At 43.6% G+C, this 14,844-nt stretch overlaps 1 protein-coding gene across 5 annotated transcripts; it reads right to left on the reverse strand.

The window, feature by feature from the left end:
* Positions 1 to 1,135: 1,135 nt before the first annotated feature.
* Positions 1,136 to 14,843, reverse strand: Ppil3 (peptidylprolyl isomerase like 3). 5 transcript variants are annotated; one of them, XM_021655095.2, is made up of 7 exons: positions 14,692 to 14,842; positions 13,921 to 13,995; positions 12,166 to 12,240; positions 10,386 to 10,479; positions 8,022 to 8,089; positions 5,494 to 5,612; positions 1,136 to 1,500 (listed from the first exon to the last, which is right to left on the reverse strand). In XM_021655095.2, the coding sequence occupies exons 2-7, from the start codon at positions 13,921 to 13,923 to the stop codon at positions 1,374 to 1,376; spliced, it is 486 nt and encodes a 161-aa protein (XP_021510770.1). In that variant the 5' UTR covers positions 13,924 to 13,995; positions 14,692 to 14,842; the 3' UTR covers positions 1,136 to 1,373. The 5 variants fall into 5 exon arrangements, with proteins under 5 accessions (XP_021510770.1, XP_021510772.1, XP_021510773.1 ...); XM_021655098.2 differs by having other exon boundaries at positions 1,374 to 1,500; positions 5,462 to 5,612; positions 14,692 to 14,830; XM_060368403.1 differs by lacking the exon at positions 1,136 to 1,500 and adding an exon at positions 2,112 to 2,224 and having other exon boundaries at positions 5,462 to 5,612; positions 14,692 to 14,830.
* Position 14,844: the final 1 nt, after the last annotated feature.

The raw sequence follows: 14,844 nt of genomic DNA on the forward strand, positions 1-14,844 counted from the left end.
ATATCCTTGTGATTGCCTGGGGTTGTTTGTGCAGCTTCCACTAACAAAGCTTGCTCATTCAAAGTAACCCAGACACCTGGAAGACATGTTTGCTAAAGTGATGGCAGGGTGAGTGCCTGCACACGAACAGACTAACTTTATGGTGTCTTTTCTTCCAGACAGGGTTTCTCTGTGTAGCCTTGGTTGTCCTGCACGTATTCTGTAGACCAGGCTGGCCCCAAGCTCACAGCAATCCGATTACCTCTGCCTCCCAATTGCTGGGATCAAAGGCGTGTGCTACCACCGCCCAGTATTCAATTTTTGAGACATTTATTCTGGTTGGATGTCAGAACACAGCTATAGACCCCAATCTGGCCAGTGTGCCCTGAATCTGGATCTGCTTTCATGCTTTCCCAGATATAATCTACAGTACATGCCAGGCAATCGTGTTTAAATAGTCCTGAGGAAGTTCTGGGAAAGGGCTTCTGTTAATATTTTGTATGTGCTTATTGACCTTTGTTTACAAAGTTTTCTGAACTCAGCCTCCTTGGAACATTGATTTGTTACATTCATGCAAAGTTGACACACCACCAGAGCTTTCTTTTTAAAGGGGAGAAAAGCAAGCCATCAGGACTGTGGTCATCTTAGTTGTATTTACTGCTAGTTAACACAGAGATCGGAATGCTAAATATTCAGCCACTGACGTGACCATCAACTCAGAGTATGCAGAAAGGAATTGATATCTGGATCTTGATCATAGTGCCTGTATTAGACCAACAGTGTTCCTCCCTGTCCCTGCTCTCTTTATGGCTGTAGGTGGGCAATCATTAGAATAGGCCTTTTCTGCCTTTCTTTTTCCTTTAGACAGTCTTGCTATGTTGGACTAGGATTCCCTATCTACACCAGGGTGACTGGGGACTCACTGTTCTCAGAATGCTGGGATTAAAGGCGCGGCGAAGCCACCCCAGCAGGATAAGCTCCTAAGAGCCAAACATGTCTTGACACTATTTTTAAACACTGCTAACTACATGTGATGGCTCCCACCTGCAGTCATAGCACTAGGAGACAAAGAAGAGGAATACCAACACTATTTCAGAACCACCCTCACCCAAAACAAAACAAAACACCCAACCTCCCTAGAGAGAAAACAGTCTAGTTACAGACCAGCATGGTCACAGTATGTAATTTGGCTGCTCAAAAAATGCCTACATCTGAGGATCAGCATTTAAAAATGGCCACTCGGCCGGGTGAAAGCTGTGGGGCTCCCAGATGGACGTCGCGTCGTTACTGCACACACCAGAAGGACCAGTCTCTGACAGACACAGAACTGGACAAACCATGGTGGGCGTGGTCCAGTGAAGCATTTGCCAAGTATCTGCCCAGGTCTATTACAGCTACTGAGCAAATGGGTTGGCATGAATAGTTATGTCCTTAATGTGCACATCATTAAGAGGCCTGTATGTCTTCTCATTTACTGGTAACTTCTCCAATTCATCTAAGGTCTCCAGACCGTCTATAACCCTGAAAGAGAAACAATGTAACATGTAAAGATTCCTCAGCTTGAAATATAAAGTATTTACAGCAATTACAGTCTTCAGAGGAGAGTGCTCCATTTCACTGGTACCTTCTCTTCCCATCATGTGGTTTGCTTGGGCTGTGCCTTCTGGACACAAAGTGGAGCATAAGGGTTGGTCCCACCCATGGAAGTCACCAAGACAGTGCAGTGCCCCACACTTCCTCAGGTCTTCCTTATGACAACTGAGTGACCTCAAAGACATGTATACATGTTGCTATGGCTTGGAACTCTGCTAGAGGCTTGGTAACCAGTGTGGGATTACTGGGAAGTCTGAAAGTCTTTAAGAGATAGGGTCTCTGCATCTGTATACACACATATGTAGAGAGAGAGGGAGGAGGTGAGGTATGTGTGGAGATCTTTGGGTCATAGGGATATGCTCTTAAAGGGGATTGTGGGACCTTCTCTCCCCCACCCCTTTTTCCTTTTCCTCTCTGTAGCCCTGGCTGTCCTGGAAATTGGTCTGTAGACCAGGCTGGCCTCAAACTCACAGACATCCGCCTGCCTCTGCCTCCCAAGCGCTGGGATTAAAGGTGTGCGCCACACAAACCTTTTCCCCCTCTTTTGTTTCTTGGCCATGAAGTGAACAGTTTTGGTCTACCACATGCTTCCATTATGTGCTGAACAGGCCAAAGAACTGCATCAAATGATCATGGGCTGAAACTTCTAAAACTGTGGGTCAAAAAAACAAAACAAAATAAATGGTGGGTATCTGAGCCAATGCATTTGCTAAGGAAAAATGCTTTTGTAAAATATATTATGCCTCAATACAATGCAAAGCAAGCATCAGGGCTTATATATATACTTAATTTTTATTTTATGTCTATGAGTATTTTGCCAGCATGTATGCCTGCAAACCACATGCATGCAGTGCCCCTGGAAGCCAAAAGAGGGTGTTAGTTTCCCAGGAAATGGAGCTATAGAGGTTGCAAGCCAACATGTGGGTCCTGAGAATTGGTCCTCTGGAAGAGTAGCCGGTACTTTTAACTTATGAGCCATCTTAACAGCTCCATGAAGCATATACTTAAAACAAAACAAACAAACAAAAAACCACAAGAGATTTACATTTATTTTTTATTTCCACTAGATATGAAAGAACATAGAAATATCCAGGCTTAGTGGCAGACGCTTTAAACACAGTACTTGGGAGGAGGCAAAGGCAGGCAGCTATCTGTGAGTTCAAGGTCACCCTTCTCTATATAGTGAGACCACGCCTTAAGAACAAGAACAGGGGAATAATAAGAAAAGCACAGAGGGAAGAATGCTAGAAAGGATAACTACAATAACCACACCTTTTAAATTTACTCCTACATTCAGACAATTAAGTCCTATCGTGGTGGTAAGACACACCTTGAGAGGCAGAGTGAGTTCCAGGACAACCAGGGCTACACATAGAAACCCTGTGGTTTTCTTTTTTTTTTTGGGGGGGGGAGGGGGTAGTGGACTACAGTTAAGTTCTATAAGTTATCTTCCGGTCTTCACAAAAAAACAGAGAACTTGGGAAATTTTGAGCCCCAACGGAAAAAAGGCAAGCAGACTTGAAGGGTCAGGAAACTGGAACATGAGGTCCTTAGGAACCACAGAACACTCACATGTCTTCTTTCCAGAAAAATGTGGTACAAATAAAACTTCAAGTAGTTTATGGGGGCTGGAGACAGGCTCACTGGTTAAGAGCACTTACTGCTCTTGCAGAGGATCTGGGTTAGGTTCCTAGCACCCACATGGCTCACTGGTTAAGAGCACTTACTGCTCTTGCAGAGGATCTGGGTTAGGTTCCTAGCACCCACATGGCAGCTCACAGCTCCAGTTCCAAGGGACCCAAAACTCTCTTCTGACTTCTGCAGGCACTAGACATGCACATGGTAGACATAAATTCAAGCAGCACACAAATAAAATCGAAAAAGAAGTCTGAAAACCAAGTAATCTACGAACCCAAGGCTGGCCTTTACTTTCAGATTGCCGGCATGCAGACACAAAGATAGCCAGATGCTCTCAGTCTAGTGTTCCAGTTGCTGCACTAATATAAACTAAGTCAGACAGGTATTTGGAACACAAGTAAACAGTGGGAACCTCTAGTTCCTAAACTACTAGATAAAACTCTAGCCAATCACGATGACTTACACCCACTGTCTTAGAATACTAATGGCAGAAAAAAAACCCAAAACCAAAACAAACAAACAAAAAAACCAAAAACAACCAACCAACCAACCAGGGATGGCTGAAACAGGAGGATCATGAGTTTGAGGGATGTATGAGCTACATAGTTTTTTAAAAAAATCTTGTTTGAAAAACCTAAATATTCAGCCAGGGCTAACCAGAGAAACCCTGTCCCCCCAAACCAACCAACCAAACCTGAGGCTGGTGGCAGAGGCCCATGCCTTTAATCCCTGCAGGGAGGCAGAGGAAGACAGATACCTGTGAATTCAAGGTCTAACAGTGATTCCAGGCAGCCAGGGCTACATAGAGAAACCCTGTCTGGAAAAACACAACCAAACCAAAAAAGCCCTAAATATTAACCAAATAAATAAATAAATAAATTCTGGTGCTCTACAGTCATTTTTTTTTTTAAATTATTGAGCATGGTAGGTACATGTTGAATGAATTCCCCAGCCCCCCAGAGTTGAGGACTGAACCCAGGGCCTTGTGCTTGCTAGGCAAGCACTCAACCACTGAGCTAAATCCCCCAAAACCCTGAATGAATTAATTTTACCTCCTTTTGAATTATAAAAGCAACTTTAAGGTTGAATGTTTACAATGCATAATTCAGTAAAAACTGCGGAACAGCTCTCTAGGATTAATTTTTACTCTGGCACACTTCACTGAAGGCACAATCTATCCAGCTGAAAAAGATTACCTACACTCCCTTATAGGTGAGGTGCAACCACATCAAGTTCTAGGTCTTATGGGAAAGTTTCTTTATTTTTAACTCTTTAAAAAATTATGTTTACTAGCCAGATGTGGTGTCACACATCTTTAATAACCCAGCAAAGGCTGGGGGATCGCTGAGTTTGAGTCCAGCCCGGTTTACAGAGTCAGTTCCAGAACAGCCAGGGCTACACAGAGAAACCCTGTTTCAAACAAACAAACAAACAAACAAACAAACGATGTTTATTTACTGTGTGCAGTTGTGATGTGTGAGGACATGCACACAGAAGCCAAAGGACTACTGTGGAATGGGTTCCCTTCCCCCTTTATGTGGCTTCGGGGATCAAATCCAAGCTATCAAGTTTTCACGAATGGCAAATGCTTTTTTTTTTTTTTTTTTTTTAAGCTTGTTGAAGCACCTCAAAAGCTCAATGGAAAGTTGTTTTAAAATATTTTAGGCCAGCAGAACCTTTGTTTGTTCTTCTCTTTTTGCATCACACATGTTCTGACTGAATCTGTGTGGCCTGGATGACCATGTGCTGGGCTTGAAAATGAAAACCAGTGGTGGCTAAAAACCAGAGGTGCTTGGAACTCTGGTGACAAATAAGAGACACCATGCTTGTCCATCCTCTGAGTCACTATTTTCAGACATGTTGCCTGCTGTTAAATGTTCTTAATGAAAACATATCTATCACTGTTAATTTGCATAACATGCCTAAGCACTTTTTTGGTTCCTTTTAAACAAAATAAAGAAAATGAGGCTTGCTGGGTGATGGAGGCACATGCCATTAATACCAGCACTAAAGGCCAGAGGCAGGCAGATCTCAGAGGTCAAAGTCAGCTGGTCTATAGAGCAAGTTCCAGGACAGCTAAGGCTACACAGAGAAACCCTGTCTAAGAAGCTAAATGAGAGAAGAAAGAAAGAAGAGCAGATAGTGTATATCTTCCTCGGGGTCAGAGAGTTGATGGCTGGTGTAAAGTGCAGCTACTTTTTTGTCCAACTGGTCTTTAGCTCTGCTATGAGCACGGCCATGGTACACTTACATGCCAAAGAAAGAGGCGACTAGAACACTCACTTTCCAAATACTGTATACTTCATGTCCAGATGTGGCTGCTTGCCATAGGTGATGAAGAACTGAGATCCATTGGTATTTGGGCCATTATTAGCCATAGATACCACACCTCTAACGTTGTGCTGAAAAAGACAAAGCAAGGCATTAATTTAACTGTGTTAACTGCAACTTCCGAAGGCAGACTTCTGCCTTCCCAACATTCAGGGGACCGAGACATTGTTTAGCTAGCTTCTTTTTATTGGCATTAATCCAAATGCGTGGGTTTTGTATTATCTTTATCCTGTAAAAGCTTGTATGTAATTTGTTCTATAATTATACTCCAATCAATTTCATTATTACTTTGGAGAAGAGTTACAAACACTTTTATTTCTAATAGAAATATGCCTTACATTTATCAGGCAACAAAACCCAAATTCTCAAATCTCTTCTTGAATACTGGACTCTAGGCTAGTTTCTTGACCTGTAAAACAAGGGAGCTTGGGCTAGTTGAGGGGTCTGCTCAAGATGAAGATGCTCACAAGGGTCAAGCAGATTGCAAACTGAAACTGGGCAGAGATGGAGTCTGGCACAATCAACAGTGTATCCCCTTGCCCAAGGATTTCTTAATGCTCATAAAGAATGCATCCGTGCTGGACACAGTGTCGCATGCCTGTAATCCAGCACGCAGGGAAGCAGAGGCAGGTGGATCTCTGTGAGTTTGAGGCCAGCTTGGTCTGCAAAGTGAGTCCAAGACAGCCAAGGCATACAGAGAAACACTGCCTCAAAAACAAACAAAATTCAAAGAATGTATCTGTGAGTCTTTCTCCATGGCAGATCGATCGATCAATTTATTACCCCAGGACTGGACGATCTGAGGAAGGTCTCCCGTAGTTCTAATATTATCGATACTACTAGTTTATAAGGCATGGCATATAAGAATTGAAAGTATCTCACTGAAACAAAAGGTAAGTAAGTATGAGCTGGGCCACAGAGGTGGCTAGTTAACAACAGCATGCACATAACTAATTGCTGACCTCTCTGGCATCAGCTGTCGGTCAGGTGACACTAGCTGGAAAGGCTAGGGGCGCAGCTGCATCTAAATAATAGTTATTATCTGTGTGAAGGATGACCAACTCAGGAGTAGTGACACATGCCTAGTCTTAGCATGTGGGAGCTGAAACAGCATAAGAACCTTGAATACTCATCCTCAACTCTGGACAGGATCTCTTGAATTTCAGGCTTGCCTCAAATTCGTGATGTAGCTGAGACAGACCTTAGGCTTCTGGCCCTCTGCCTCTCTAGTGCTGACGTCACGGGTGTGCACCACCATGCTTTGTTCATGTAGCTCTGGGACTGAACCCAGGCTTTCTGCCTGCCAGCCATTCCCTCTATCAACTAAGCTACGTCCCAGGTCAGGAAAGATAGCTTAGACTTGTCTCAAATTACTAATCCTCTTATCTCATCTTCTTCAGCAGTTTTTGTTTGTTTTGCTTTTGCCACAAGGTCTCTCTGTGTAGCAAGCCCTGGCTGTCTTATAGACCAGGCTGGCCTTGAACTCACAGAAATCCATCTGCCCCTACCTCCTGAGTGCTGGGATTAAAGGTATATGCCACCATACCTGCTGGTGCTAGTTTTGTTGTTTTAAAGATTTATTTTTTTATTATGGATAGTGTTCTTCCTGCATGTACACCTGCTTACCAGAAGAGGGCACCACATTTCATCTTAGAGGGTTGTGAGCCATCATGTGGTTGCTGGGAATTGAGCTCAAGACCTTTGGAAGTTAACCTCTGTCTCAAGACTGTTATCCCAGCACTCTGGGAGGCAGAGGCAGGGGATCTCTGTGAGTTCAAGGCCAGCCTGGTCTACAAAGTGAGTCCAGGACAGCCAAGGCTACACAGAGAGACTCTGTCTCAAAGAAAAACAAAAACAAAAACAAAACCCAAAAAACTAAATCAAACCAACCCACCAACAACCAAACAAAAAACAAAAAAGGCCAGTGACAGGGCCAGGCATGGTGGTGGCCACTTTTAATCCAAGCACTCGGGAGGCAGAAGCAGGCAGACCACCATGAGTTTGAGGCCAGCCAAGGCTACACAGACCTTCAAAAAGCAACAAAACTACAGAAACAAAAGATGAAAGGCCAGTCATTTATGTCATTTAACTCATGCTTCATGGTGAGACATTAAGCCCCTTTCTAACTAAATAGTTGGGGCTGGACCCAAGGACAGCTCTGTTAATATACAACACTGGTGAAGCAAGACTCCAGAACCTATGCCAGGCTAGAACGGCCACACACTGCCACTCAGACTGAGCGCAAACAGTACAGAAATGTATATTAACTTTATAAAGATTTGTTTATTGAGATAGGGTCTCACTGTGTAGCCCTGGCTGGCCTGGAACTCACTATGTAGACCAGACTGACCTCAATCCACCTGCTGTTGCCTCCCCAGTGGTGGATTAAAGGAGTACACCGCCACACTTGGCTCCTAGTGATGGTAATGTGTTACTATCATGTATAGTTTCCAAGTGTCACCGGAAGCACAGGGCTATACCTTCAGGTATTCACTGTATTCATCCTCAAACTTCTTGCCCCAGATACTGCTACCTCCTCTTCCAGTACCTGTAGAACAAGACAAGCAAATCACAGATGCTCTGATTAGACTTCAATGGGGGCTCCACGATGTGTACCATAATATACATTTACTTACATGGTGGTGGGGATCCAGCCCAGGGCAGCGCACATGCTAGGCCAGTGCACTACCACAGAGCTAGTCTCCACCTAGCACAACTCTTAAGTGTGTGTGTGTGTGAGAGAGAGAGACAGAAAGAGAGAGATATCTTTGAACAAAGGACTTTATGCATGCCACACTAGTTCTACCAGTGAGTTATATATATCCAGCATTCTCATTTTGTTGTTTTCATTAAGAGTTTGAGGTATTAGGGTTTCCCTAAGTTATCCTGGTTGACCTTTGCTGCTGGATATTTGATCACACTGTGAACCCAGAGATTGTATTGTTTACTGGAAAAACCTGTTTCTAGTTGTACTGTGGCTCAGCCCTAGCACACGCCTTTCATCTATGAGCTTTCTGCTTGAATACTATAAACAGGATTAAATAAAGTCAACCCTAGGTCAAGAGGCAGAGCAAGCAACCAGTGGACAGAGAGTGATGAACATGGGAAAAAGACAGAGTGAGAGAAAGTCAGGATAGATAGAGAACAGGAAGTAGAAGGGAGGGGCATTCAGTTTGGTTTTTTTTTTTTTTGTTTTATTTTGTTTTGTTTGTTTGTTTTTTGAGATGGTATAGAGAAGGAGCATGCTTCTTTTGGGATATCAGCAGAGGAGGAAGGTCAGCTGGATGTTTACTTTGTCTCTCTGAGCTGGCAGGCTTTCACCCCAGCATCTGGCTCTCATGTCTTTATTGGTAAAATCAAATAATTGAGATTTTGTTAATAAAAACATTTGGTGCTCCAATGCATGGTATGACGACCACACAGACAGAGAAATCACACCAGCTGCAGACAAACCGAGAAGCTATCAGATTTGGTAAGTCACCGGGGAAGTCCTGAAGGAGAGAATTAAGGATGGGAAATACCACAATACAAAGCATTAGGTCCCTGTGTAATGCTATATATATAATTTTTTTTTCCTTTTTTTCTTTTGGTTTTGAGAGATAGGATGTAACAGTCTTGGCAACCCTGGAACTCTCTTTGTAGATCAGGCTAGCCTTGAACTCAGAGATCTGTGCCTTTGCTGGGATTAAAGGTGTGTGCCACCACACCCAGTGGTAATTCATATTTTATTCTTAATAGCCATAGTGGTCTTTTTGTTAAATATGAAAGGTGGATTGATAAAATACAAGCTTAGAAAGATTTATCAGGAACTCAAATTGGGCAGAAACCTGAAGGGAGGAGCGGATGCAGAGGCCATGGAGGCTTACTAGCTTGCTCAGACTGCTTCCTTATAGACCCAAGACCACCAGACCAGGGGTGGCCCCGCTCAAAGAGCTTGGCCTCTCATTCAATTCCTAATGAAGTAAATGCCCTCCAAGCCTGCCTACAGCTTGAGCTTATGGAGGCATTTGCAAATGAGCCCCCCTCTTACTGATGACTCTGGCTCAGTGGTTCTCAACCTTCCTCATGATGTGACCCTTTAATGCCGTTCTTCATGTTGTGGTGACTCCAACCATAAAATTATTTTCACTGCTAATTCTTAGCTGTAATTTTGCTCCTGTTTTAAATCTTAAAGTAGATATCCGTGTTTCCCAATGGTCTTAGGTAAAGCCTGTGAAAAGATCATTTGATTCCCCAGAAAAGGGGCTGCAACCCAGAGGTCGAGAACCACTGCTCTAGCTTGTGCCACATCGCCATAAAATCAGTTTAGACAATGTGCACATGCAAATACCCACACACATGCACTAACAGCTGACTGATCATGTCATTGTCCAAAACTTCGAAAGAGATCAAGAATGGGCACAAGGGAGGGCTTGGAGGGATGAAAAGGAAGAAATGTTGTTATTAAAATACAATCTCAAAAACAAACAAACAAACAAACCCTAACCCCCCAAAACAAACAAACAAACAAACAAACAAACAAACAAACACACACTTGCTGCTTTTAGAGGACCTGGGTTCAGCTCCCAGTTTCCACATGATGGCTCAAACCCATCCAAAATTCCAGGTTCAGGGGATCTGATGTTCTCTGCTGACCTCAGTAGTCACCAGGCATGTATACAGCACACTTATATACATGTGCAAAAAATATTTAAAAGTAAATATATCTTTAAAGAAACAAAGACCCTGAGCTTTTCTGCATAGTCAAAGCAACGTTGTTACAGACTCTATGTTTTATTTTTCAGTTACTTATGCATTTTTCATGTCATACGATATAGCCTAATTTCACTGGTAGGAAAACTTACCTGTTGGATCTCCCGTTTGAACCATGAAGCCCTTGATATTTCTATGAAACACACAGCCGTTGTAGTAATTACTGGCACAAAGAGCCAAGAAATTCTGAAGAGAATAAAAATGATGATTGACAAATCGTTTGGGCAGAAACGTGCTTCCGATGAAGTCAGTCATAGTCTCTGACAATGCTATCATAGCATGTTTAACTATGACTTAGCCATCAGCTACTCTCCTCTGGGAATAACATACTCAGTCTTCACTGTCCCCGGAGGCCTGCACGCTCCTCTCCTGCACTCTGTATCTTAAGGCTCTGAACCCTTTCGGTCACTTCACCTCCTGCTCCTGCCTTCATTCCCAGCTGGAATACTAGCTGTGAGGGCAGGAAAGGTCTCTGCTCATTCCTGTAACTGACACATGGCTGGACAGTCTTTTATTTAACAGATAACTGCGTGAATGAAGACAGTGACTCTTTTTATCCTTGTCATTCCATCAGGATAGGTTGAACAGAATAATTGCAAATAGTTAAAACACTAAATTTTTCTGCTATTGTCAAAGTAGCCCTGGGGTAGAGACTCCATGTTTTATTTTTCAATTACTTTACACATTTTTTTTGTACATATAATATATCCAACTTTCCAAATTTTGGCTAGTGGAAAAAATTACAGAACAGTTCTCTTATATCTTAGTTATACTTCCTGAAAAAAAATGAAGCAAAAGAAAAAAAGGCACTGTATACCTTATGGTTACAAGAAAAACACCTACTTATTTATCTGTATTTATTTCGTATGTGTGGTATGCCTGTGTGCAGGTGGCTAAGCCCTTGTGCGTATGCGGAAGGGAAGGGTGAGAATCCTCCATCACTCTCAGCCTTTCCCTTGGAGACAGTCTCATCGAACCTGGAGCTGGCTGCTGTCCTCCTGTCTTGCCACCCAAAACTGGGCTCGCAGGTAAATGTGACTACACCCAGCATTTTCTATGGGTCCTGGGGATTTGAACTCTGTCTCAATGCTTACGCAGCAAGCACTCTTGGCCATTGAGTTATCTCCCCAGTCCCAACCTCCTTTTTCTTTTTAAATTAATTTATTACTAATACAGTGTTCTGTCTGCATGTGTGCCTGCACGCCAGAAGAGGGCACCAGATCTCATTATAGATGATTTTGAGCCACCATTTAGTTGCTGGGAATTGAACTCAGGCCCTCTGGAAAAGCAGACAGTGCTCTTAACCTCTGAACCACCTCCCCTAGCTCCCTTCTTTTCTTAAGAAAAAAAAAAAAAGTATTTGTTCATTTTTAGTTTATGTGCATTGCTGTTTTGCCTGCGTCTATCTGTGTGAAGGTGTTAGAACTCCTGGAACTGGAGTTACAGACAGTGGTAAGCCACCGTGTGGTTGCTGGGAATTGAACCCAGGTCCTCTGGAAGAGCAGCCACTGCTCTTAACCACTGAGCCATCTCTCTGGTCCCTCATCTTCCTTTTTCTTATTTAACTCTGACATCGGGAATAGTGGAAATTAGACCTGAAATCATGATAAACTTTACCTGATAGGTGGTTCACTGAAAGCTTTCTTATTTTTTAGGTTGGATAATTCAAAGTGGTTATCCTGTTATATTAGGGTGTTTGTGTTGTTTGTTTTAAGGACAAATCTCACTATGTAGCTCTGCCTGGTCTGAACTCTCTATGTAGACCATACTGGCCTCAAACTCACGGATCTCCTGGACTCTGCTTCCTCAGTGCTAGGATTAAAGGTACATGCCACCATGTTAGTTGACTTTTAATATGACATGATGACTCACCTCACATGTTTTAGGCGTCCTCTCACAGAAGACTTCTATTTTGATATCTCCCACATCCGTATGCAATGTCACAGACTAAAAGGAGAATGTGAAAACAAATGATATTTCTTTCAATGACTATAGGTTCTGTATTATTTCAAGATGAAAACCTGATTAAAAATATTAAAGATGACTTGTTTCCACAAAGCAGCTCTAACAGATGAATCACACTTCTTTCTCCAAATTTATTTCAATAGCAGGAAAACAAAAATCTCTTGAAGATTCATATAGCATTTTTGCTAAATTTTGGATGCAAACATTGTAGTAGAAATAATTGTTTTTATTTTGAATTTTTCATGACTTAAAACAATATTTACAGCCAGCATGGTAGTGTACACCTTTGATCCCAGCACTCGGGAGGCAGAGGCAGAGGCAGGCAGATCTCTGTGAGTTTGAGGCCAGCCTGGTCTACAAAGTGAGTCTAGGACAGCCAAGGCTCTGTTACACAGAGAAACCCTGTCTTGAAAAACCAAAAACCAAAACAACAAAACAAAAACAACCAACCAACCAAACAAAAAGAAAGGTTATGGGGCTGGAGAGATGGCTTAGCAGTTAAGAGCATTGGTCCCTCTTCCAGAGGTCCTGAGTTCAATTCTCAGCAGTCGCATGTGGCTCACAACCATCTATAATGGGATCCAATGCTCTCTTCTGTGCAGATGTACATGAAGACAGAGCACTCATGTACATAAAATACCTAAATAAATGTTGTTTTTAAAAAATGGTTACCTCTATTACTGACTTGTATGTCTCAACATCACTGATATTTAACTGAGAAAAATGTAAATAAACTGATTTTTTAAAAACAGTTTCCGCCATTTCCTTTGGGTAGTTTAATTTTGAGAAAAGAGGTTAAACAGCAATTCCTTCATTTACTGCAAACACCAACCCGGAAGTCGTCGGCACTTCCGAGACTTAGCGTGTGGAGCTGGCCACAGCGCTTGCTCGCTGGCCTCTTCCTTTCTTGTGCTGTCTGTTGCTTGGTAACTTTACTTTTTTTCATATTTTTACTTCAGAGACAAAGAAAACTCTTTGGAGGTTGCCCTTTCTGTTTATCTTTTTTTAGTTAAGTCTTACTTTAAAGCCAGGGTTGGCCTCACAGTGGTAGCCATCCTCCGGCCCCAGACCCTGCACCTTTCTTCTTAGAATGCTGTACCTAGCAGAGGGTGTACCAGGTTGGAGGTGAGCAGGAATGCCTGTGCCTCCGCGGTGACAGAGGAGCTACTCCCCTGCTGTTTACCCCACCCGTGCTCACAGATCTGCAGGGAAAACTTGGTTTGTTTGCCTGTTTACTTCTTCTTGTGAATTTGGAGGCAGAGTCTGTGTAGACCTCAACGGCCTGGAACTGGAATTCCCATGGACCAGGTTGGGTGCAAGTTGGCCTCCTGAGTGCTGGGATAACAGACCTGTGCCACCACACCAGCAGTGGGTACCCAGTCCTTCTACTCTGTCCCCTCCACACTAGTATACATAATCCCCTCCCTCCCTCCTGGGTGTGCACCCCACCACTGAGATACACACTCAGGCCCTTATCTGACTTCCTAAAAATATTCATAAGTGAAAAACATGTAATGGGCTGCAGAGGTGGCTTGGCAGTTAAGAACACCTGTTGCTTCAGTCCCCAGAACCCACATCTACTGTGACTCCAGCTCCAGGGAATCCAACACTGATCAAAACAACCAATCAAGCACCCACTTAGAAGAATTCTACAGTGCTCACCATTCTCCTTCTTGATGGTTCCAGGAAGCAGTAATTTCTCAAATCCAGAGAAAACTTGAAAATGAGTTTCTAAATCTAAGAGAAAGAGGAATTAGTTCATTTTACCCTACCTTTCCACCACACTTGTTCACCTTCATGATATATTTACTAGAACAGCTTAGAATAGCATCCTCTAACTAAAAATCCGATCACAGAGACCCTACCCGAGGCAACATAACCCCAACCACTTTACTTACTTTGCTCATTTTCTTCCATGATTTATTTTTTGTTTTGTTTTTTTTCGAGACAGGGTTTCTCTGTGTAGCCTTAGCTGTCCTGGACTCGCTTTGTAGACCAGGCTGGCCTCGAACTCACACAGATCTGCCTGCCTCTGCCTCCTGAGTGCTGGGATCGTAGGCATGAGCCACCACTCCCGGTTTCTTCAGGCTCTTTCTGCAGGCTAGGCATATTCCCACCTCCTGGTCTAGCGCTCTCGCTAGACTCTGCAGCTCCCTTTACCCGGGACACCTACCTGAGACGCCTGCACATTTCCACCCCTCACAGCCTTTCTCAAACTCCAAGTCTTACTAACCTGACAGCCGTAGTTAAAAGCGCTTTACCCCTAGGCCCTCCCCACTGGCTTTTCCGTAGCAGTGGTCACTAGTAACAGTCCAGTCTTCAGCCCGAGAGTTCACCACGAGTGTCCCAAGCAAGAAGACGGCGCCACCGCGGGGCGCAGCCGGCGGGCGAGCACGAGCTTTGAAAAGATCATTGCCGCTACTGCACACTCACCGTCTCCGCTCAGCACCCCCGCTGCGGAAGCAGAACTGCCTCCCGTCAGCCTCTCCCCGGCACACGGGTCGGGACTCGGGGGCCGCGCGCCTCACCCCGCGGCTCCACGTCGGACAATCTCAGCGGCGGAACCCGCTACCCGCCAGCAACCTC

This window comes from Meriones unguiculatus, chromosome 15 (genome assembly GCF_030254825.1).
Source record: "Meriones unguiculatus strain TT.TT164.6M chromosome 15, Bangor_MerUng_6.1, whole genome shotgun sequence".
Taxonomy (NCBI): domain Eukaryota; kingdom Metazoa; phylum Chordata; class Mammalia; order Rodentia; family Muridae; genus Meriones; species Meriones unguiculatus.

Bases quoted from the DNA above. Each gene is read 5' to 3' on its own strand.
- Ppil3 (XM_021655095.2), bottom strand. The intron at 8,090-10,385 runs GTAAGTTTTCCT...CTTGTTCTACAG, and splicing joins TCAAACGGGAGATCCAACAG to GTACTGGAAGAGGAGGTAGC. The intron at 5,613-8,021 runs GTATAGCCCTGT...TGTCTTTTTCAG, and splicing joins AATACAGTGAATACCTGAAG to CACAACGTTAGAGGTGTGGT.